Source organism: Rhinoraja longicauda, chromosome 11 (genome assembly GCF_053455715.1).
Source record: "Rhinoraja longicauda isolate Sanriku21f chromosome 11, sRhiLon1.1, whole genome shotgun sequence".
Lineage (NCBI taxonomy): Eukaryota > Metazoa > Chordata > Chondrichthyes > Rajiformes > Arhynchobatidae > Rhinoraja > Rhinoraja longicauda.
Genome location: NC_135963.1, coordinates 10,395,731 through 10,420,619, shown reverse-complemented (window position 1 = coordinate 10,420,619; position 24,889 = coordinate 10,395,731). Strand labels below are relative to the sequence as shown.

At 42.5% G+C, this 24,889-nt stretch overlaps 1 protein-coding gene across 5 annotated transcripts in view; it reads right to left on the bottom strand.

Moving 5' to 3' along the window:
- Positions 1 to 21,944: 21,944 nt before the first annotated feature.
- The window catches only part of ccdc18 (coiled-coil domain containing 18), a 59,774-nt gene continuing 56,829 nt past the window's right edge, over positions 21,945 to 24,889 (bottom strand). For 2 of the 5 annotated variants that reach the window (XM_078408240.1, XM_078408239.1), the window contains exon 29: positions 22,292 to 22,644. In XM_078408240.1, the coding sequence (XP_078264366.1) occupies positions 22,588 to 22,644 (57 nt within the window). In that variant the 3' untranslated portion in view covers positions 22,292 to 22,587. Of the gene's footprint in view, positions 22,251 to 22,291; positions 22,645 to 24,889 lie in introns of those variants that run through there. The other 3 variants (XM_078408242.1, XM_078408243.1, XM_078408241.1) reach the window with 2 other exon arrangements.

Genomic DNA, 24,889 nt, shown 5'->3' with positions numbered 1-24,889 from the left:
GGGCAGAGGCCATGTCCCTCCGTCTCTCCTTAGTGGCGAGGCTCAGTGAGGAACAGCATGCTGGGACATCCCACATGGGCAGCAGAGGCCCTGAGAAAAGAGCGAGTCAAACAAATGTTGGAGTCCTGCCAAGAGGCAGGAAGTGGTACCATGCCAACCAAAAAGGACACAGGCTACAAAACACTGAAGCAGATGCATTGATTCTGTGTCTACATCAGACACTCACGATCGTGTCCGCTGGTTCAGGAAATGGAAGTTCTAATCTTTGTCTGCGATTAATATATTACACAATTTTAACAATATATTTAAAAATATATCAACATAAATTATGTTTGGACTTTACTTTAGACTTTAAAGTATCTTTATAGTTTATAGATTGTGGGTTACTTCATTAAGATTTGTTGCATGTCGCAAAGGCTTTACAGCACAGACTGGGGAATGTTTAGAAGGATGAGGGGGGACCTCATTGAAACTTACCGAATAGTGAAAGACCTGGATAGAGTGGATGTGGAGAGGATGTTTCCACTAGTGGGAGAGTCTAGGTCCAGAGGCCATAGCCTCAGAATAAAAGGACGTACCTTTAGAAAGGTGATGAGGAGGAATTTGTTTAGTCAGAAGGTGGCGAATCTGTGGAATTCATTGCCACAGACAGCTAGGAGACCAAGTCAATGGATATTTTTAAGGCGGAGATTGATGGATTCTTGATTAGTACGGGTGGCAGGGGTAATGGGGAGAAGGCAGGAGAATGGGGTTGAGATGGAAAGATAGATCAGCCATGATTGAATGACATTGTAGACTTGATGGTCTGAATGGCCTACTTCTGCTCCTCGAACTTATGAACTTATGTTTGCTCTTTCCCCATGCTGACTCTTTGCTAGACCTTGGATTCACATCCTACAGCTCTCTTCTCTCCCAGTAGCCTGTCCTCTGCTTCAAATGTCTACCCGTTTGTTCCTTGGAAGATTCAATAGAATTCCTTCTCTCTGCACAGCAAAGCATTCCACCATTCGTCAACAAAACACGCTAAGATGTTGGAGGCACAAGGAACTGCAGATGCTTAAATCTTGAGCAAAACACAAAGTGCTGGAGGAACTCAGCAGGTCAGGCAGCATCTGTGGAGGGAGACACAAAATGCTGGAGTAACTCAGCGGGACAGGCAGCACCTCTAGATAGAAGGAATGGGTGATGTTTCGGGAAAGCCAATGTTTACATGTCTGAAGAAGGGTCTCAACCCGTAACGCCAGAGATGCTGCCTGTCCCACTGAGTTACTCCAGCATTTTGTGTCTATCTTTGATGTAAACCAGCATCTGCAGTTCCTTCCTAAGCATCTGTGGAGGGAATGGACAGGCAACATTTTAGTTCTACTTCAGAGTTTAAAGAATGGTCCCGACCTGAAACGCTGTCTGTCCATTCACTCCTCAGATGTTACGTGCCCCCACTGAGTTCCTCCAGCACTTTGTAGTAAGTTAAACCATTGGTACCCTCACTCTCGAATGGACAACCACCTTGCCACTATAATCTAAAAGAGTTACCTTTCCCATCTCCTCCTTTCAAACCAGTGCGTGAACTTAAAACATTTTAACCTTCATTGTTTTAATGACAATAGTCCTGTTGTCTCATCTAACTCCAAAGACGTACAGGTATGTAGATTAATTGGCTGGGTAAATGTAAAAATTGTCCCTAGTGGGTGTAGGATAGTGTTAATGTACGGGGATCGCTGGGCGGCACGGACTTGGAGGGCCGAAAAGGCCTGTTTCCGGCTGTATATATATGATATGATATGATAATTTCTCAACCATGGAAACATGTTTAGAAATCCGCATTATCTATGGTTTAATCTTTAGACTTTAGAAATACAGCGTGAAAATAGGCCCTTCGGCCCACCGAGTACGTGCCAGCCAGTGATTCCCCCATACACAAATACTATCTTACACACGAGGGACAATTTACAATTTTACCAAAGTCAATTAACTTACAAAACACTACGTCTTTGGAATGTGGAAGGAAACCAGAGCACCCGGAGAAAACCCATGCGGTCACAGAGAGAACGTACAATCTCCGTACAGACAGCACCCATGTGCAGGATTGAACCCGGTTCTGGCGCTGTAAGGCAGCAACTCTTCGTTACACCACTGTGCTGACCATTTTTTTTAAATAAATGAAAAGATTTATAACATTATTGCCTTTGTTTGGAAATCTCTCCACAATTACCTAATTACTAGTTCTTTCTTCATAGAGAGTATTCCAAATTTCAAACTAATGTATCTATAACTATTGACTTGTTGTAGATGGGGTTGGCTCCATTACGATGCACTACATGGCACATCACAGGAACTAAACAGGAAGGAAGGCTATTGCATTTCAGGAAGCACCTTGAATATAGTCTGCTCTTGCTTCAGTCCTACCAATCAACAATAGTGTCCCTACTTTAAGCTTCAGTCCCTACTTTAAGCACAACCAAAGAACCCAAGATAGCACAACATCTGATACAGAGGATATGTGGGAAAGAACTGCAGATGGGCACAAAATGCTGGAGTAACTCAGCAGGACAGGCAGCATCTCTGGAGAGAAGGAATGGGTGACGTTTCGGGTTGAGACCCTTCTTCAAACTGAGTCTGAGTCTACACAAAGAACTGCAGATGCTGGTTTAAACCAAAGATAGACACAAAAAGCTGGAGTAACTCAGTGGGACAGGCAGCATTCTTGGAGAGAAGGAATGGGTGATGTCTCAACCCGAAACGTCACCCATTCTTTTTCTCCAGAGATGCTGCCTGTCCCGCTGAGTTACTCCAGATTTTTGTGTCTATCTTAGAGACAGAGAATAGTTTGTCACTGCAATCTCCTTGTATTTATTGATCAATATCCTTCTCCCTCTTACAACAATAAGCAGTATATAAATTAAGGACTTCAACATCACAAACAGATGGGAAACTAGTTACAGCTAAACCTTTTCATGTTGGTCAGGTTCCAGGGTGTTTACCTGTAGTTCATGTGTAGAAGTGAAATGTAATCTCCCAAGAACAGGAGAAACAAATTAAATGTAATCTCGATCGTTTGTTGCGTGAAAGAGGAGATGCCAACTGCAAGGCATGCATCCAACTTCAGTCAGATTGTGCAGAGCACCGCAGGCACAAAGACTCAGACAACGCACAAAGCACAAATTATACATCAATTACACATACATTCTCTTACATAGAGAAATAAGAAAAGATTTTGCAAGAAATGAGACATTAGTGCAAAACACAATTAGAAAACAAGTCCACAGTGGTGCCAAAGTTGATCCCAGTGGTGCAGTTGCTGCCTTACAACGCTATAGACCCGGGTTCCATCCTGACTACGGGTGCTGTCTGTACGGAGTTTGTACATTATTCCCATGGCCTGCGTGGGTTTTCTCCGAGATCTTTGGTTTCCTCCCACACTCCAGACATGCAGGTGTTGTAGGTTAATTGGCTTGGTTTAATTGTAAATTGTCCCCCATGTGTGTAGGATAGTGTTAATGTGCGATGATCGCTGGTCAGTGCGGACTCGGTGAGCCGAAGGGCCTGTTTTTGCGCTGTATCTCTGAAACTAAACTAAACTAAACTTGGTGATAAAGGCCCGTTGCCCTGGCGGCAGCCCTGGATCGGAGTTGCATGGTCGTCCAGGCCAGGCCATGTTGCTGGTGCCCTCCAGCGCTGCTCTGCCACCCTGTGCCACTGCAGGCTGTGTCCTTGCAGGCCACTCCAAGGCCATTTGCAATGCTGAACTTTAGACTTTAGAGATACAGGGTAGAAACAGGCCCTTCGGCCCACCGAGTCTGCGCCAACCAGTGATCACCCTGCACACTAGCACAATCCTACACACTAGGGACAATGTACAATTTTTACCAAAACCAATGAACCTACGAACCTATACATCTTTGGAGTTTGGGAGCAAACTGGAGCACCCAAAGAAAACCAACGTGGTCACAGAGAGAACATACAAACTCCATACAGACAGCACTCATCGTCAGGATTGAATGCGGGTCTCTGGCGCTGTAAGGCAGCAACTCTACCACTGCACCATTCTGCCGATAATAAGCACACAACAAGGGCAGCCATAATATGTTATCATGGATAGTACATTGGGACAATAAACAAAGAGTAGGACTAAATGGGTCTTTGTCCAGACGGGAGTCTGCTAATAATTGGATACCATATTATCTGCACATTTAGTTGTTTACAATTCATTTTAATGGCTTGCATAGACAGACAGAATATAATATTAGTTGACATGAGAAAGCAAACTGGGAAAATAAGCCTTGTGGTGGGTGTAAAGAAATATAGACAGATTAAGGCAGCAGCAGTACTTAGATTACGTTGTAGGAAAATATGAGGTCGTACACTTCGGTAGGAAGTGTAGAAGAACAGAATATGCTTTTACAGTGTGAGGAACGTTTTGCCTTCTGTTCATGAATTACTGGTTCATAAAGCAACAAATTAATATGCAATTACAGCAACTGACCGGTGAGGTGAATAATCTGTTGGCTTTTACTGCAAGAGTCTTAAAATACAAGAGTAAGCACAAGTCTTGCTGCAGTTGGGCAGATTTTAATGATACCAGTTTGGCGTGAGCACATTGAGTCATATCTCATTAATGTTTCTTTAATTGAAGGCTTGGAAATGTTAGTAATTCGTTACCCTGAAGGGTTGAAAACGCTCGGTATATTCCAACCAATCTCTGAGAATCATAGAAATTCACCAGGGCAGAGGCCATTCAGCCCATTGTGTCCATGTCAGCCAGAAATGAACTTCAGCATAACCCCAAATCCCTGCTTTGCATCATTAGCTTTGCTTTTCATACAGACCTCCAGGTTGATAGTTTAGTTGTGTTTAGTTTAGATATACAGCGCAGAAACAGGCCCTTCGGCCCACCGAGTCAGCGCCGACCAGCGATCTCTGCACACTTACACTATCCTACACACACTAGGGACAATATACAATTGTATCAAGCCGATGAACCTAATTACAATTAAAACACAAAGTACTTGTGCTATAACTCCAGAATAAGCACTCAACTAAGAAAACCATGCCCAAAACCAAAATATTATCTAACTAAATGCACCAACTTACAATAAATGACTCCCTATGCGAAAAAACCCCAGCTACCTACATATTAATTCTCTTTAAAAAAAACTTAATCCTGTAGATGCAAGTATATCATTGGGATTATCAAGTGGGCACCTTCCTTCATTGGTGTTTCGTTGAGTTAGGCCCACGACACCTCGGGAAGGCTCAAAGTTTGGTTCTGGCATCCCGGGATACTCTAGCACAGACTACAATTGCAATGAAATACACACACACTGCATGTCTTACGTTTCCTTTCTGCCCCCAACTGACACTATTTCTTCTCCACCAAATCCATCTACTGCCTTCCTCTGCTGCCTCTGACATTTGCTTTACAGCCCGACGCAAACTCTGTCTACTCTCCAAATAGCGACGTGGTCGATCTTGCTATGAAACCTCTCTCAACCTACCTCTACCAGACGTACTACTCTTGCTCTCCATCCTCGCTGCTCAACTTCTGCTGCCAACTCTGCATATCTAAGCCTTTTCCTTTCATGAGCCACATCCACTAAGTTCTTCCAAGGCATCGTCAGTTCTATAAAATACACTATCCGCTGACTAACTGACCATAACACCATATCAGGCCTCAAACTAGTAGTAATTATTTCCTACGGAACAAGAAGCTTTCCTCCTAAATCTACCCGCATCTCCCAATCATTGGCTCCCCGTAACTAGCCTGACTCGTACCTATCTGCAAACTTCCCTCCTCGACCTTTCTCTCCCTCGTGGACAAAATGAATCGCTACACTCCCAGTCCTGATGCCGACTGAATTCACCTCTACTCTCCTCCTCTCAATTGCTGCAGCTATGCAGTTCAGTACCTGGTTATGCCGCCAAGAATACCGACCCTGAGAAAGACTAGTCCTACATCCTGACAAAATATGCCTCAACGTTGCCACCTCTGAACACAAGGGACGCCTCGGGTCCCCACCTATCCATTGTTTGAGGTTCTGTAGTGATGGCAGCACATCATAAATAGCCCTTATGTGGAAACTTGCATGACCCGCCTCCAAACACCACAGCTCCCTCCAGCTAAACCTCCTCTTTTCTACACTTTCCCAGTTCATCCACTGTCCCCGCTTAACCTGAGCTACTGCCCTTCCACATCTCACTGCTTCCTCCTGACAACGTACCTGTTCTACAACCAATGTCCTCCTCTCTGTGGGACCTGCCTTACCCCACACTGGTTTCCCTATGCTGAGCCCTAGGTCTCCTTTCCCTTGATGCACCCGACCAACAATGTCTGTATGCCTCAGAGCTGCTTGTACTTCTACTGCCTGCTTTGAGTTCCACTTCCTCCCTCTAGTTACACTTGGCACCAGATTACTAATGAAGGTATCTTTGCTCCCTGATAATTGCATCTCTAACCTCACCTTAGCACACTTAAACTCCTCAGTTAGGCTAGACTATCCCTTTCCCATATAAAGCCACATTACTAAGACACTGTGGAACTCCTAACCATTTCCTAATATATGAACTAACCAATCTCTCTAACCTTTCCACCTTAGAAATTGGCACCTCATATACTGTCAATGGCCACATCAACCTAGGGAATAGCCCAAACTGCAAACACCACAACTTCAACTTGCCTGGAAGCCCTGACTTCTCTATCCTTTCTAACCTGTCAGTAACATCCTTTCTAAGTTCCTGATACTTCATCCAACTTCCTAGCCAAACTTTTAACTTGTTTCTCCATTTTGGATGGGATTTCTTCTTCATCTACATAGAACCTTTACTCTACTACCTTTCCTCTTGCCAAAGAAATACTCCGTGACTTACTAGGCTTAATCTTCAATCGAGCCCATTTAAGATTATCATTTAACTTCTCTAACAACCTTCTTATACAAGTTACTGTTGTGGTCACCAAGGTCATATAATCCATATAGGCCCTGATTGGAGGGAGGCGCAGCCCGTCCTGCCGTCTCTCCCCGCCGACGACCTACCATGATGCTCTTATCACTAGCTCCATCGCCATTGGAAACGCTAACGGGGAAATAGTACCATAATGCCCATCTCTAGTCTCTGCCATGCTGTGGTAAAGTCTGCTGTACTAAAACATATTAGGACATCTTGGAAACCGGGCAAACTTGTACGTCTTTGGAGTGTGAGAGGAAACCAGTGTTTCACAGAGGAAACCCCATGCAGATCATGGGGAGAACGTACAAACCCCGCACAGACAGCACCCATAGTCAGGATTGAAAACCCGGGTCTCTGGCGCAGTAAGGCAGCAACTCTACCGCTGCGCCACCGTGTCACCTTTGATAGATTAAAGGGGTATCGGTATCAAGCAACAAAACTAGGCTTGGTGTTTCAGGATTGTCAATAATCTAATCAAAAATGGATCAGGTTTATGGAGGTACATGACCGTCTTGCACTTCTATTTCCTTGTCTCGATAGATTCAGTGTAAGTGGTTTCCGGCTATATTTGGTTGGATTAAATAATTAGCTCTGAGCATTATCATTAGCAATGACAGAATCTAAAATTAAACTCACAAGATCGACATATTGATCTTATGCTTTCAGATTACCAAAAGTACCATAGTTGCTCTGGGAATCTGGTTGTTTCATATACAGATGTGTGTGTGTTTTATTTCTTCATTGTTGGAGATCCAGGCATTGCTGGCAATTTTCTTTCATGTTCCTGATAAATGACGGTGGAAAGGACTTGGGGGACTTAGGAACTGAGTCACTCACTGGAAGATCCTCAACCCTTGAACATTATTCAGGCCATCGATCAATGGTGACCTCGGGAAGTTGATGTAAGGGGAACTAGGCAATAGACTTTAGACTTTTACTTTAGACTTTAGAGATACAATTTGGAAACAAGCCCATCGGCTCACCGAATCCACGCCAACCAGCGATCACCTCACACACTAGCACTATCCTATACACAATTTACATTTTACAGAAGCCAATTAAACTCCAAACCTGTACGTCTTTGGAGTGTGAAAGGAAACATCCAAAGAATACACATGAAGTCTCAGGGAGAACGTATAAACTTCGTGCAGACAACACCCAGTATCAGGATCGACCCTTTGACTCTGACACTTTTACCTCTGCGCCTCCCCTAAATAGTAAATGCATTGAACGTCAAAGCTGAATATTAAACTATTTGGCGTTGGAGATGTCAGTGTCGCTGTAAGGCAGCAAATATACATCTGCGCCATTGTGTTGCCCCTAAATAGCACATGCATTGAATGTCAAGGCTGAATATTAAACTCTTTCATGTTGGAGATGATCAGGGTCTGGAACTTCTATGGCACCAAGTTGTTTGCCACAATTTAGTTTTTTCTTTGAGCCGCAGAGAAGACTCCGTTCCAAAGCTCCTTTTAAATTCACCAGGGGCCTGTTGACGGTTTGAGAACAACGAGTCCATTCATTAGGAGAAGCCCACAACACAGAGTGGAAGGAGAGCACCACCTCCCAAACCCGCCTTTGGTGCCTCCTGCCCACTGTAGCAGAGACTGGTTCCCACACTGGCTTCACCTGTCACCTCAGAACCCACAGGACTGGAGTGCAAGCAATCCAAGAGACTGGCTGAGAAGAAGGAGAAGATAGAAAATAGGCAACGTGAAAGAGTCTTACAAAGAATGTGCTGGAGTAACTTAGTGGTATTCCAATATTTGATGCTTATTTTTCCTCAATCAGCAACTGTAGTACCTTGTGTCTCCATTTCGTATAAAGAATGTCCCGGGTCCCTGTACATTAAGCAGCAGTTAAAAAAATAAACTTTCTATAAAGTCCATTTCCGGTAAGAAAATAAAAGGGGTTGGTTACAAAATATTAAAGCTACTTTGAAAATGATGAACGTTTGGTTAAATAACTTGAACAAATTGGAAAAAGCAAACCAGATCGTATAGATTGAAAATGATGAACTTTAGCTTGACCTGTGACAATGTAAAGGACTACATAAGTTCATAAGTGATAGAAGCAGAATCAGGCCATTCGGACCATCAAGTCTACTCTGCCATTCAATCATGGCTGATCTATCTCTCCCTCCTAACCCCATTCTCCTGCCTTCTCCCCATATCCTCTGATACCCAGATGATCTTTAGCTTGAGACGTGACGATGCAAAGGACTATATCTGAGGCAGAAACAGAAATTTGGGCTGCTTCATATTTATTTGGTGCCACAGAGAAAAGGAGATGTAAAATGTTGTGGCACATTCGCACAATTCGTACACACAAGCAGACATCATGCATCACTTAAAGGAAAGTCTTCAATACTTCTGTGACAATTTATGATGGAAGTGAGAGGCTAAAAAGAAATTGAATTTGGATCTCCGCACTAAAGGAATAAATCATTACCATAAAAGAAAAAAGTTGGAAACATCAGAGCAAGGGTAGATATTAATAATGAAAAAAATCCTGTTTAGAGAGGAATAAGAATGTTCCCCTGAGTTTGCAAGCAATCTAGCTCAGTTTAAACTAGAGTGGGAAATCAAAAAGATCTGAGGGGAGAATTCTTTGTGGTTGATTGGAAAAATACCTTGAATGGTATGAGGGTGGACAGTCAATGGCTAGCAATTATGCAAAAGTTTCAGAAAATAATTATATTTATTTTAGGCCAAAAAAAGCAATCGGAAAAATGGTTCATCTATATATAGTTGACCAAGGGAAATTAAAGACCATATTTAATGCAAGGTTGAGAGTTATAAATTTGCTACAAATTACCATCGGTCTGAGGATTTGGAGTTGTTTGAAATTCCATAAAAGACGACCAAGAAATTGATAAAGAAATGCAAGACAGAAGATGAGAATAAACTGGAAAGAAATAAAAAGTGCATTTAAAAAGGAAAAGGCTATTGAGCAAAAATGTAGATCCCTTATTGATATAGATGGGTGAATTTATAATGGTGAATAAGGAAATGGCAAAGGAACTAAACACTTTGCGTCATGACACAAGGTGCTGGAGGCTCCCAGTAGGTCAGGCAGCATCCGTAGAGGGAATGGACTGATAACATTTCAGGTCAGGCCCCATCTTCAGACTAATTTGCATCATTTGGAAGACGACGCGTAAACCTGCCACTTATATTGGAGAACAAAGGGTCAATCGAGAAAGAGAAATGAAACAAAAGGGAGTGCAACAAAAGAGGAGTCCAAACACTTAAAGAGGCAAAGCTTAGAAAGATAGTGCCCTAATGTGGGCAAATGTGATTAGTGTAGATCGGCAAAAAGGTCGGTTATGGATGTGGTGGGCTGAATGGTCAGTTTCTGTACTGTACGACTCTAGGTTGTAAACAGCTGATGAATCAAAACAGTCGATCGTGTATATCCCCGAGTTTTGAAGTAGGTTGCAATGAAGACAGTGATCTTCACTAGGTTATCATCTTCCAGGTTAGCTGGTGTCCTACCCCTGCTCCTATATTTATGTTCCTATAACATTGGCTGTCGAACCACTTCTGGAATATAGTAAAGTATGCAGTTTTTTATAATTCCTCGCTGGACGTCATCTTTAGTACAGTGCGGAACAAAACGTCCGCCCTTCAACATTCCCCATTAATAACAAAGAATTCCAAAATTCTGTACTTGAATTTGTAAGATATATATGTTAATGTAAAATAATGCAATGTTAATTAAAATTAACATAATTAAATGACAGGTTACCTGCTATAGTCAGGTCGAAGTCCAAGTCAGGTAAAGGAACAAAGACTTCTCTCAATACAATCACTAAAAGCAAAAAAAAAATGCTGGAGGAATTCATTGGGTCAGGCAGCATCTGTGGAAGGAATGCATTGGCCACGTTTTGGGTCGTGATCTTTCTTCAGTCTGAAAAGTCCCAACCTACGATAACGTATGTCCATCCCCTCCTCTGATGCTGCCTGACCTGCTGAGTTTCTCCAGCACTTTGTTTTTTGCTCGATACCAGCATTTTTTAGTGTCTCATGTCTACACTAAACATTGTGCCACCCTTAGAAAAAGTAAGACAAACTTCACAAATCCATCACTTTAATAGAAATTGTGGCAAAGATTTGGCGCAGGGTAAAACGGAAAACAGAGATCTGTGGAACATGCATGCGGAAAGCAGCTTGTTCCGAGATTCAGAATGAAAACCTTGAAATGCTCATGGGAGTCATGTGGAAAAAAGATCAGAAAGATCTCAAATTCAAACCATACTCCTGCATTAGTCACTACTTTGACGAGAATAGATCAGTGGGAAATAAAACTGAAAATCATCTCCAGATATTTTACCAAAGAGCAATGAATCATTTTGCGAGGGATAATTAAACTCTATGACAGGCCACCCCCAATCTCTATTGATTAAAAAAATGTTACTTTTTCTGCATTATCCTTTGCCACTAACAAAATGAGTGCAACTCATCCTTGATTATGCTGCTGGCCTTGCCGAGGCAGCGTGAAGTTTAAATGGAGTCAATGGAAGGGAGGTTGGTTTGTGTGACGGTCTGGGCTGAGACCACAATTCTCTGCAATTCCTTGCGGTCTTGGATGGTGCTGTTCCCAAACTATAATTCTTTGCTGGATTGATAATGATCTGTTACCCTGCCCATAATTCAATGACAAAGTGTTATTGGTTACAGAATGTTGGCTATTCAGCTGGAAAGCAATCGTAACAGAATTTTAACTTGAGTGATATGCCCAACATGCACCTATACCTAGAAGTAGTTTTCTCTCGAAGACACAAGGAACTGCAGATGCTGGTTCACAACAAAAAAAAACAAGCGCTGGCGTACAAAGTAGCCTATCTTGAGATTTCGCAGTGGAGCAGTAAAATGGAGAACTGCAGATGCTGGTTCACAAAATAGCGCAAAGTGCTGTGTATTCCAGCACTTTGTGTCATTTTTTGTAAACCAGCATCTGCAGCTCCTTGTGTCTCCATTTTACTGGTCTACTGTGAAATCTCAAGGTATCCCTACTAGGTTCTCCAATCTCCGATACACCAGTAGTTTTCTCTTGTAGTTTATTAATGCTGAATCTAAGGAGGAGGCCTAATGTTTTGTGGTTTGGATGATTCACCTGATCAGTGAATATTGTCACTGAAGCACAGGGGAAGTATAAAAATGATCAACCTGAATTAGAGTACCAGAACTACTACTTCAACAGCTGTAACCACAGAAATTCAGAGAATGTGGAAATACCGCATGTCACAATATACCACTTAGCTAGCGTTTGTTTTGCACAGTCGTTTATAATTAAGTCAATGTCTATGGTTATTAAGCATATTTTTTACTCTGCTTCTGCTCTTTGTACAATTATGTGTACATAGAATAAGAAAATTTGCATGTTAAGTGAATTATGTAGCAACCTGCATGCCTGAAATATCCTTAATCTGATGCTGAAACAATGAGTCTGTGAAATTTATTGTAAATTATGTATGGCGACTGAGAAATGTAAGGGCCTGTATTCTGCTGTTAATAATAAGGTCATACAGACATTTTCAGCGAACATATCTACTGTTAAAAGTGCCAACACAGGATATCAATCTATGATTTACATATAGGGAATTGTTCAAATATTTGTGCTCAAGATAACAATATTGAACAAAGGGCATGGACTTATCCTGTGCACATTACATCAGGAGAAAGGTTATAATTTTGATCGCATTCCAGTTCCTGTTGTTGGGTGATAGCTGAGAAACACAGGCACAAATGTGAGAACAAGCTAACAAAAGTAAAGGAAATAGGTCATGAAAAGGGAAGCAAGGTCAGCAAGTAATATGTTGAGAAAGTGCCAGCTGCAATCAGGCTTTGATGATCCTGAGTGACAAAATATTCCTTTTCTCGACATGTGTGCATTCATAACCACTTCCTTAGATGTTTCCTCCATAAAGTCATATTTTCCACCTCACAGAAAAAAAAGAGAAAATAACACTGGATTATCTGCTTTATATTTCTTAATCTATATACTAAAACTCCCAATTGTTTGTTTGTTTCTGAACTATAGCCAAAACAGTACACGATAGCGTGACAATTTTAGGCCCACCTTACTCACCGTCGGTCCCTTTGGTGCTAATGGAAGAAGTTTCATTGAAATCGGAGTTATATTTTTTAAGTTATTCACATTTTAAAGATTAAATCTATCTCCTTGGGGGGGGAGGGAGGGAGGGGGGTGGAGGGAGGATAAAGGGGGTTGAGGGGGGTAGAGTGGGGGGGAGAGGAGGGAGGGGAGAGGGAGGGGGGAGAGCAGTGATGGGGGTGGGAGGGGTGGAGGGGAGGGGAGAGTGGGGGGGGAAGTGGGGGAAGGGGAAGGGGAGGGGAGTGGGGGGGGAAGGAGAGGGGAGTGAGGGTGGAGGGGAGGAGGGACTGGGGGGAGTAGTGGGTGGAGGTGGGGGGGAGTGGGGAGTGGGGGGGTGCAGGGGAAGGGAGGGGGGAGTGGGGGCGAATGGAGGTCGGGGGAAGGGGGGGTTGAGGGATGGGTGGGGGTGGTGAGTAGTGAGGGTGGGAGGGGAGTGGGGGGAGGGGAGTGGGGAGTGGGAGGAGGGAGGGAGGGGTGGAGGGAGGGGAGAAAAGGGAGGGGAGGGAGGGAGAGAGGGGGAGTGGGGAGGGGGGAAGGAGAGGGTGCTGCACCAATGCAGGAGAGGTTTGGGCCCAACGGGTCCACTTGATCTAGTTCTTTATAAAATTAGCAAACAGGATATTTTGCTCAAAGGTAGACACAAAATGCTGGAGTAACTCAGCGGGACAGGCAGCATCTCTGGAGAGACGTCTGAAGAAGGGATTCGACCTGAAACGTCACCCATTCCTTCTCTCCAGAGATGCTGCCTGTCCTGCTGAGTTACTCCAGCATTTTGTGACTACCTTCAATTTAAACCAGCATCTACAGTTCTTTCTTACACAAGATATTTTACTCAACAGCTTGCTTCACCCTGACATGTTATACAAAAATTATTCTTATCTAAATTTAGTCGTTTTGGTTAAAAAATTGCATGGCAGATCTGTAAAAGAAAGTAATATAAGTATTAGGAAAGATGGTAGAACCTATTTTTACTCGTCTGGTAGAATGGTTTTCAGAAAATGGGTTCCCACCCCAAAACATCATCTATTCCCTCTACAGATGCTGCCTGACCCACCTGACTTCCTCTAGCACTTTGTTTTACTTTAGATTCTTGCATCTGCAGTTCCTTGCGTCTTGTCTTTAGTTTAGTTATTGTCACGTGTACTGGGGTACAGTGAAAATCTTTTATTGCGTGCTAACCAGTCAGCAGAAAGACAATACATGATTGCAGTTGAATCAATAGAGAGGTTGGTTTGTGTGATGGTCTGTGCTGTGTCCACAATTTGCTGCAATGTCTTGCAGTCTTGGATGGAGCTGTTCCCAAACCAAGCTGTGATGCATCCTGGTAAAATGCTTTCCGTGGTGCATCTGTAGAATTGGTGAGAGTTGTAGGGGACATACCAAACTTCCTAAGCATTCTAAGGAAGTAGAGGTGTTGGTGTGCTTTCTTGGCCATTGCTTCAATATTGGTGGTCCAGGAGTTGTTGGTGATATTGACTCCTGGGAATTTGAAGTTTCCAACCATCTCTACTTCAGCACCATCAATGCAAACTGGGGTATGCGTCTCTTCCTCAAGAAGATCGCTATCTCCTTTGTCTTGCTGACATTGAGAGAAAGGTTGTTGTCTCGACACCAGGATACGAGGTTCTCAATCTCCTTCCTGTACCCACTCTCATCATTATCTGATATCCGGCCCACAGCAGTGGTGTTGTCTGCGAATTTGAACATTGAATTAGATTTGTACATGGCTGCACAGTCGTGCGTGTACAAGAAGGGCCTGTCAGAAAATAAAATTTCTCAGAAAATATTAACAGGATTGAGGTGAATCAACTTGGATCTTTGAAAGGGAAACATGTCAGACAAACCTGTCAAGAGTTTTGCAAAATAGATAAGAGGAACTAGTGGATAAAGTGCATTTGTAGTTTCATAAGGTCTTTGATAAGGGAGAAGACAAGAGGTTATTAAACAAACTATAAGCATAAAGCAAAGGGTCACAGTCTCAAAATAAAGGTCAGCAACTCACAAGTGATGCAGGAGATTAATCTTTGAAGTTCTTCACCCAATAGGGCTATAGGAACTTAGTTGCTGTATGTATTTAAGAAAGAAATCCATGGATTTCACAACATGACAAAAGAGCAGGAAAGTGACAGTGAGATAAATGATCAGTCGTGATTTTATTGAAAGGCTGAGTAGGTACGAGATCCTCAAGAAGACAGCTAATACCACCAGTCTGGCCACACTCTCATCTCACTATCGTTGGGAAGGTGGTAAAGGAGCCTGAGAACCTTTACATTCAGGTTCGAGTGCAGCTTCTTCCCATCAACCGACAGGCTCTTAAAGCACACTGCACAGACCTAACCACAACCCGATCTCAGCAACAAATTGTTATGGACTTTAGACACAAGATGTGTAGGAAGGAACTACAGATGCTGGTTTAAATCGAAGATAGTCACAAAAAGATGGAGTAACTCAGCGGGACAGGCAGCATCTCTGGAGAGAAGGAATGGGTGACATTTCGGGTCGTGACCCTTCTTCAGACACAAGATGCTGATTTATACAAAAAGACACAAAATGCTGGAGCAATGCAGCGGGTCAGGTAGCATCTCTGGAGGACATGAATAGGCGCCAGCCCAACCCAAAATGTCACCTATTATAGACTTTGTATGGGTTGCACTATATACTTCGGTTTACAGTTATGGTCTGCTTACCTATTTATTGTATATTTATTAGTTGTCTTGTTGGTTAATATGCTTGTAAAGCTACAACAATAAAGAATGTATTTGTTCTGTTCCAGCAGCAAATCACAATTAAAAAGCCTTGACTTGACTCTTGAAATGGCTTACTCTTGCTTCTAATTCATAAGTTCTTATGTAAACGTGACACTGCGTGGAATTATGCAGCATTTAAGGCAAACCTGAAAACCTGCGGCAATAAACTCTTTGGAGATCTTCCAGCAAACCAGTCTGAAACTTTTATATCATGTTTGAATTTTTTTTAATATGAAAGGTAAACAATTCTTTAATTATAAAACAAGGACTCATCCTCTGGTTTCTGTGTTCTTTAATTAAAAGGGAATTTGTTGCAAAATAAAACTAAAATCATAATTATATCATCATATCATATATCATATACATACAGCCGGAAACAGGCCTTTTCGGCCCTCCAAGTCCGTGCCGCCCAGTGATCCCCGCACATTAACACTATCCTACACCCACTAGGGACAATTTTTACATTTACCCAGCCAATTAACCTACATACCTACATAATTGATTTGAATAGTCAACTGAAAATGCTCACAAAGTAGGTCAAATGTTGGTGACTAAAGGCCAAAAACAGCAAGTTGAATAAATGTTTTATGAATTAGGATGGATAGTGTTAAGTCTCAGGAAAACAGTCAGATATTCAGGATACCATAACATGGGCAGTTCAAATAATAAAGCCAAAGCTTTGTTTCTCTTCAGCCATGAAGAGGTCCTTCTACAGTTGTACCGGGCCCTGGTGAGACCGCACCTGGAGTACTGTGTGCAGTTTTGGTCTCCAAATTTGAGGAAGGATATTCTTGCTATTGAGGGCCTGCAGCGTAGGTTCATTAGGTTGATTCCCGGAATGGCGGGACTGTCGTATGTTGAAAGGCTGGAGCAATTAGGCTTGTATACACTGGAATTTAGAAGGATGAGGGGGGATCTTATTGAAACATACAAGATAATTAGGGGATTGGACACATTAGAGGCAGGAAACATGTTCCCAATGTTGGGGGAGTCCAGAACAAGGGGCCACAGTTTAAGAATAAGGGGTAGGCCATTTAGAACGGAGATGAGGAAGAACTTTTTCAGTCAGAGAGTGGTGAAGGTGTGGAAATCTCTGCCTCAGAAGGCAGTGGAGGCCAGTTCGTTGGATGCTTTCAAGAGAGAGCTGGATAGAGCTCTTAAGGATAGCGGAGTGAGGGGGTATGGGGAGAAGGCAGGAACGGGGTACTGATTGAGAGTGATCAGCCATGATCGCATTGAATGGCGGTGCTGGCTCGAAGGGCTGAATGGCCTACTCCTGCACCTATTGTCTATGATGCCACTCCTAGATCTAAAGAGCATTTGATGATTATAGTTTGTGTTCCTGCCATTTCATAAAGTTATAGTGTACAGAAAGTTTTTTTTCCGTAAATCAAGTCTGTGCCAACCATTAAGCACCCATTTACACTAATGCATGTGATTGCCACATTTCCATCAACTCCCAACGGATGTGTGACATCAAGATGCGGCAGCGGGGAGAAGTATCAGTGAGTGGGCTAGGAGCTCGCCTCCCACGTCCACAGAGATACTATGGGGAGTTCCGAGGTCGGCACTGGTAGGTGCCCCAACACACAGAGAATGGGGCGAGGGAGGCTCATTTGCAGGTCGATGTGTCGGTGGAGCGGGCCGCTGGAGATCTTGGAGCAGCCGGGGGAATCACGTGGATTTGACGCCGCTGAAGGCCCCAGAGGGAGAGTATATGGATCAGATGCTGCCTGCAATCAAGCAGCATTGGTGGACATCTACAGCATCACCAGGCCAGGCCGACCCATGTGACCCCAGTGCCATCGCCAGGGCAACAGGCATTTAAGGCCATGATAAGACTCTATACTTTTAAGAACGTTTAACTTGAAGGGCACAAGATGGCGTCGGAATCTTGGCGATTCTTTGTGCACTGCCTCAATTGTGCCAACATCTTGCATACTATAATTGTTGCACTTTTGTATTTATTTATGATTTTTGCTTAAATATATGATTGCACTGAAATGTATGCAAAACAAAGAATGTCACTGCATCAAGGTACACGTGACAATAAATCAATGATGTATCAATCATTTACACACCAAGAGCAATTAAAAAAAAATTTGATGTTGAAGCACCTGGAGAAAACACACAAAGTCACAGGAGAATGTACAAATTCCACATAGCAGCAGAAGTCAGGGTTGAACCCAGTAGTTTGCACTAAGAGGCAGAAGCTCCACTAGCTAAACTACTGTGCCATTACTCAGAACAATAAGATCATGTTATCAAAACATGCAAGATCCTAAGGGAGCATGGCAGGGTAGATGTTGAGATGTATCCCCAGGCAAATGGAGTTAGTTCAATTTGGCATAATGGTCAGCACAGACATCGAGGGTCATGGGGTCTGTTCTGTGCTGTACTGTTTTATGTTTCCACAACTGGAAGAGTCTTGAAGAATGGGAACCAGTGACAAGGTAAGGAGGTGGTCAGTGTGCAGGGACATCTTCTCTAGAGGGTGGTGAACGCCTGGAATTCTCTGCCCTGAGGGATTAGATCTAGTAGGAGGTATCTAAAGATGAGATTGATTTTTCGTGTAAAGATCAGAGTATTGTGGGCTATGCGGAACTGGCACAAAAATAGAGTTCAGGTCTGGAGCAGATCAGCTGCAAAAATAATCAACCACGGTAATACTGAATGGCGAGGCAGGGTTGTGGGGCCAAGTGCTTACTCTTGTTCCTGTTTTCCCTTGTTCTTATTGAACTGCTGAGGAAAATAATTGGCCATTAGGAATACAGTGCATTATTCAAAACAAACAGTTAATGAACAGCGAATTTTCTTTTGAAACCCAAGCTACTGAGTAATTTGATGGGTGTAATATTGAATCAAAACCATGAGAAATGTTAACTATATCATGTCTTGTATGTGAATTTGCAACTTACTTTAAACAGATGTTTTGCAGACTTTTTCCTTTCACGGTCTTGTAGAATTTATGCAATTTATGTTTTTGTGTGTCATCTATGTTTACAATGCCTGCGTCTTTTCAACCACAAGCGAAGCTGCTCTAGTCGAGGTGTGGAGCAAGCAGCCAACTAGGATGCATCACCCATGGTCAGCCATGACCGAGGGGGGCCTAGGAAGGTGTCATCTATGTTTATGAACCTGACCATACTTGGGCATATGACAATTAATTGAAATTGACTTGACAGAACTAAAATACTAATCGGTGGTAAGCACAATATAAGTAAGTTATGGTCCAATGAAGTAGATGTTGTATTCTAAAAGTTCTGACTTTTAAGCCCAGAGGATGCAGCTACTTGTTGACTGAATCCAGAATATTATCAGCATGCAAATTCTTCTTTAGGGATACGCTTGAGACAAGTGAGACACTGTATTGCAGTGACTCAGCAAAATCTAGGCAAGCGAGTTGGAATAAACTCGTTTAAAAATACTGTTAAAACTCAGGTCAGGCAGCATCTGTGGAAAGAGCATCAGGTAATGTTTCAGGCTGAGGATCCTTCATCAGAACTAAGAGAGAAAACAGGTTAGTCTCGGTAGCAAAGAAGGTGGGATGAGCAATGGGTGTTACAAAGGGAATTTAAATAATATAGGCAATTATTCCTTTTGGCTGGTGTAATGTTTTGCTAATATTGTAAATTTTAAGTAATTTTCCTGGGCATTAACATCTCGGATGACCTGTCCTAGGCCCAGCACATAAATATAATAGTACGTGTACCAGCTTTCTTAAAAGTTAAAAAAGATTTGACATGTTACCAAATATTTGAACAAACATCAACAGATGCACTTTGGAAAGTATCTTAACTGGTTGTATCTTGGCTTGGTTGGCAATTCCAGTGCACCCCAATGCAAGGGGCTGCACAGAGAGGTGGCCTCAGCTCGATCCATAATGAACACAGCCCTCCCCAACATCAAAAGAATTTACATGGGATGCTTCCATCATCAAGGGTCACCACCGTCTGGGCCATGCCCTTTCTTGCTGCTTCCATTTAACAGGAAATATAGAAGTCTGAAACTCCAACCACCAGGTTCGGTGTTTTTTCACGAAGGCTTGGTTTTGCCCAGTCTTTCCTTTTCATTGCCTTGTATAAATTATGCACAATTCTGTTCTGTGTTGTCTGAATCTATGTGCCTGTGATGGTGCTGTAAGCAAGATTTTCATTGTGCCTGTACCTCAACGTACTTGTGCACTTGATAATAAATTCAACTCTACTTATCTGAATGTCAATAGATTACGAAAGGAGATGGTGTAATGAGGCCTGGGGTTTACATAATCTTTTAAAGAATCAAACCAAAAATTAATTACAAAAAAAAATTGCAGGAAATACTCAGCAAATCTGGCATCAACTACGGAGAGAGAAAAAACATTCAATCTTTCAGGTCGGTGACCTTTCTCTCTTCGCAGATCCTGCCTGGTCTGCTGAGCATTTGTAGTATTTTGCTAGATTTCTCACACTCACTTCTTTTCTTCACAAAATCTGATTACTATTTGCCTAAAAATGTACTGGTAAAACAAGATTAATATCCTAACAAACAAATTCTTGATACTTGTGCATTAACAACACATGGACAATTTTCCTGACATCATGCCTGGAATCGTAAACTTGTTTATGAAATATCTATGTTCTTCATGAGAAACAAATACATTAAGGATGGTTTCACCAACACTCAAGCTTACATCCATGCTCCAGAGACCATTTATAATCTTGAACCTCTGTCATAGCAATAACAGAATCATTATTCCAAGCTATGTGTTATTATTTGGAGCAAACTAACAGCAAGAAGAGATAATAATCGGATTGGTGTCAGACAATATGTAAGTCCCTGTAAATTCTCTATTTGAACTTCATATAAATTTAAACTCTAAGTTCCAATCCCACCTGCACTCATGGCAGAAAATGGACTAGCCAAACTCTCTAAAACAAAAATCAAATCAGTTCTCTAGGAACTGCTCCAGTACTTCAAGCATGCAGGTGGACCGGACTTTGAATAATGACGCCAAAAATGGCAGCGGCTGCATGTGTAATATATGCAAAAAGAATTTCACTTTGCAGTTGCAGATGTGACAAGTAAAGCACCATTGAACCATGACAGGAAGTGTTTGTCTGTTGCCAGAATGCTTTTGATTCCAAAGTGGTGTAGAAGCCCATTCTGGATCACATCAGAAGATACAGAATTTCAATGGTAATATAGAATTAACACACAGGGTGCTGTAGATCTATTACGACTTTTTACTAAAAGCATTTCTGGGATGATCACCGTTTTCAATTCCACTTCCCAAAGAAGTTGCAATTCTGTTCTTCATGATATCATCCAAAATGGACTGCAACATCACTTTGGAATCAGACACAATATTCTGGCTTCGGAAGTACAGAGCTAGTTTTGGACGACCTGCTGTAGTGAGCACACCTACATTTCTCATTTGTTTTCACTTCTCAAGAATCTCTTGATTAAGTAGAATATATATTTTTTAAATCATCATACATTTAAAAAGTTACTCAGGAAATTTTCCTGCTCCATTTTTCAAATTGCTCCTGACATCCTACCACAACTTCTAGAAAATAGCCTGCTGTAATTTCCAGATTATCTAAACAACACACTCCAATGCTTTTTTTGACTCCATGGAAGCACTTCTATTCTGGTACCAATCGTAAGCGGCCTTATGATCTTATGTCATTCTGTTTACATGATGTACAGGACAAAGTGCTGGATTAACTCAGTCGGTTAGGCAGCATCTCTGGAAGACATATAAGTTTCGGGTCGGGACCCTTCTTCAGACCCTTTAAAGAAGTTCTCCTCTCCTCTGCAACATAAATTATGTGAGATCCTCTTTCACTGCTCCCCCTGTGTCCATTTTACTATTCCACTGTATAATCCCCTCAAAACTTTTGCCTACTTTAAAGTTCTCCTTCTCTCTCCAACAGTTCTGCGAGACCCTCTCTCACTGCTCCCCCTCTGTGGAGTTTGAAGAAGGGTCCCGATCTAAACGGTCTCCTATCCATGTCTACCAGAGATGCCATTTGACCCGCTGAGTTGCTCCACAAAGTTTGTGTTCTTAAATGTGAATATGTATATTTCTATAAGATGAAAAAAACGTGCAGCAATGGAGAGGAGTTTATTTTACACAGAAAAAAAAAAAGCATTTCAATGAAATACATCTGTTTTATTTCTCTAAAAACAAATGCTCATCAACATAAAAAAATCAACTTTTGAACACCCACTTGCGCAATAAATTACCTGCATGGCATTATGAAATTAGAGGTTTTATTGCCAAGCTTCGTCTGGCATAAAGTCAATGTCAATGCATTTCCTCCACTGCTTCACATTGCACAGTAATGCCCCTTAGTTGGAACTTGTTGAACACTGGTATCTAACTTTATCTTCAACGTGTAGCTGATCCACATTTGTGGCTGATCTTGCTCAGATCCTTCAGAAATATCATTCATGCTACTACATTTTGAAAATAAACAAAAAAGTTAAAAAGGTGCATTCCAAAAATACAGTTCTTAAACATTCTTCAGCCTTTTATGTTTCTCAACAATTTTGCACAATTAATTATCAAACTAGCCGTTTTAAATCAAAGTGAAATTCATGTACAGGTCGATGCAGTTTTCCCCAAAGTGTGGACGGGAGGCAGCAACAGAGGATTTCCTGCTGAAAAGGGTTCCGAGCCAAAACGTCACTGACTCCGTATCTCCTGAGATGCTGCCTGGCCCGCTGAGTTACTGCAGCATTTTGTGTCTATCTTCGGATTTCTTGCTAAAATGATTCTCACAAACACAAACGTTTAAGGATGTTCCACTGATGCCACAAATTTACTGGTATGATTCCAACGATTTGTCTGCTGAATATAAAAAGAATGAGGTGCACAAACTTTCCTTGATGTCTCTCGTGGCTGGTCTCTTTATGCTCTTGGATTGAAGATAGTTGTGAATAACAGAAGTTACCATGTTCTCAGTGCAATGAAGGGGGAAGGAAAGGTGCCTCTGTAATTATGAAGCTCGGTAAAGCGTTTCAAACAGCCCTCTCACAAAGAATAGATAAAAACAATCAATCAGCTTACTATCATATTTGAAATTTCCAACTGGAGAAACATATATTTTACATGTTATTAATACCCACCTTTGATGAAGTGGAAGAAAATGACACATTCCAGCATATATCAATGGTAGAGAAGAATGACATGGGCCATTTAAGTCAGAATCATTAAAGCTACAGTGGGCACTGTTCAGTCAAAAAAAAAAAATCAAAACCTTACTTTAAAATAATTTTAAAAAAGACACAAAGCGCTGGAGTAATACAGTGGATCAGGCAGCATCTCTGGAGAATAGGGACAGGCATCATTTCCGGTTGGGGCCCTTCTTCGAATCCGACCCGAACATCGCCTTTCCGTGTTCTCCAGAGATGCTGCCCGACCTGCTGAGTTACTCCAGCACTTTGGGTCTTTTTTCATTAAACCAGCATCTGCAGTTCCTTGTGTCGACACTGAAAATAATTAAAGCAATTTCAGCAACAACAAGACCGTGCAAGAATGCAAATAAAATCAGAAAATGTGTTAAAACTGACTTTGGAATTGCAATAACAAAGCCATGAACTCTTGCAAGTGATGGGATAATCCTTTGAGAGAAAAATGTTCGCTGAAATCATTTCTTCGTATATTATGATCTAGCAAATATCCCTTCCAATTGGTTTACAGCCTTTCTGTTGCTGCGACTCAATTTTAATCTCAATTTGGGTAACAACTTCAAGCCTATTGAAAATTCAAACTGAGTTGAAAAGATGCTTGGGAAAAAGAAACTCCTTGCCAAAATGGCGGTGCTGCCATAGCAGCTGCGGCTTACCTGCGGTCCGTTTGTCTTTGTGTTTTGTTGTTTTTTTTGTCTTAAGTGTAGTTGTGATGTCGTGTTTTTGTGTTTGTGTACTATATGTGGGTGTGGGGGGGAGGGGGGGAACTGTAAAATTGAAAATTTGTCCCTTCCGAACGGAGACCCGACCTTTGTTTTCTGGGTCGGGTCTCCGTTCCTGCTGCGGCCTACCATCGGCCCAACTCCTGGAGCTGGCGGCCTCCAGGGCTCTGGTTTGCAGAGCCCGCGGACCAGACTTACCATCAGCGGAGCCGGCCGTCCTCGGAGGTTGCGGGAGCGGCTGCGACTCGCCTTAGGCTCGGGCCGCGTGGATGCCGACATCGGGAGCTCCGGCAGCGGCAGCATGTTCGCCCGCCCCGGATCGCGGGGCTTGGGTTGGCCCGCCACGGACATTTAACCGTCCGGCGCAGCCTAAAATAGGCCGCGGGATTTTTCTCTGCTGGGCGGGGGCTTCAATGTCGGGAGCCACGCCCGCCCCGACGTGCAGCAACAGCGGCAGCGACAACGTGTTCGCCCGCCCCGGATCGCGGGGCTTGGGTCGGCCCGCTGCGGACCTTGGGTCGGCCCGCTGCGGACCTTTCACCGTCTGGCGCGGCCTGCAACTACAACAGCCTGACCGCGGGAGAAGACGGCAGGGGAAGGGAAAATACATTGTGGCCTTCCATCACAGTGAGGAGAGGACTGGAGGAGACTCACTGTGATGGATGTTTCTTTTTTTGTGTGTTGGTTGGGGTTGTGTAATTTGCCTATTTTAATGCTTTTATTGTGTAATTTGCCTATTTTAATGCTTTTATTGTGTAATTTGCCTATTTTAATGCTTTTATTGTTGGACTGTGGGTGACTGAATTTCGTCCAAAAAACTTGTTTTTTGGATGACAAATAAAGATATCTTGAATCTTGAATCTTCAGTTGAAAAGAAACACAGGAGATAGAGAGTCCCAGTGATATTAAATGAAGCTTAGGAAACAAAGCCTAGTGACTTTAAAAGGAATGCAGGAAACAGAGTCCCTGTGAGTTTAAACAAGCATTGAGTTTAACTAAATACCAAGAGAATTAAAATAGTTCTACTGCGGTAAGTAAAACAATAAGTAACCTTATAGTAATAATATTTTTTGGAACGTCGTCGGCGAGGGCCAGTTCTGCTGGCAGAAGAGAGTGTTTGTAGAGGGAAATTGGCTAGGTCTACGATCAAGGAAGAACAGGAGGGCCTTAAGGTCTTCCTGG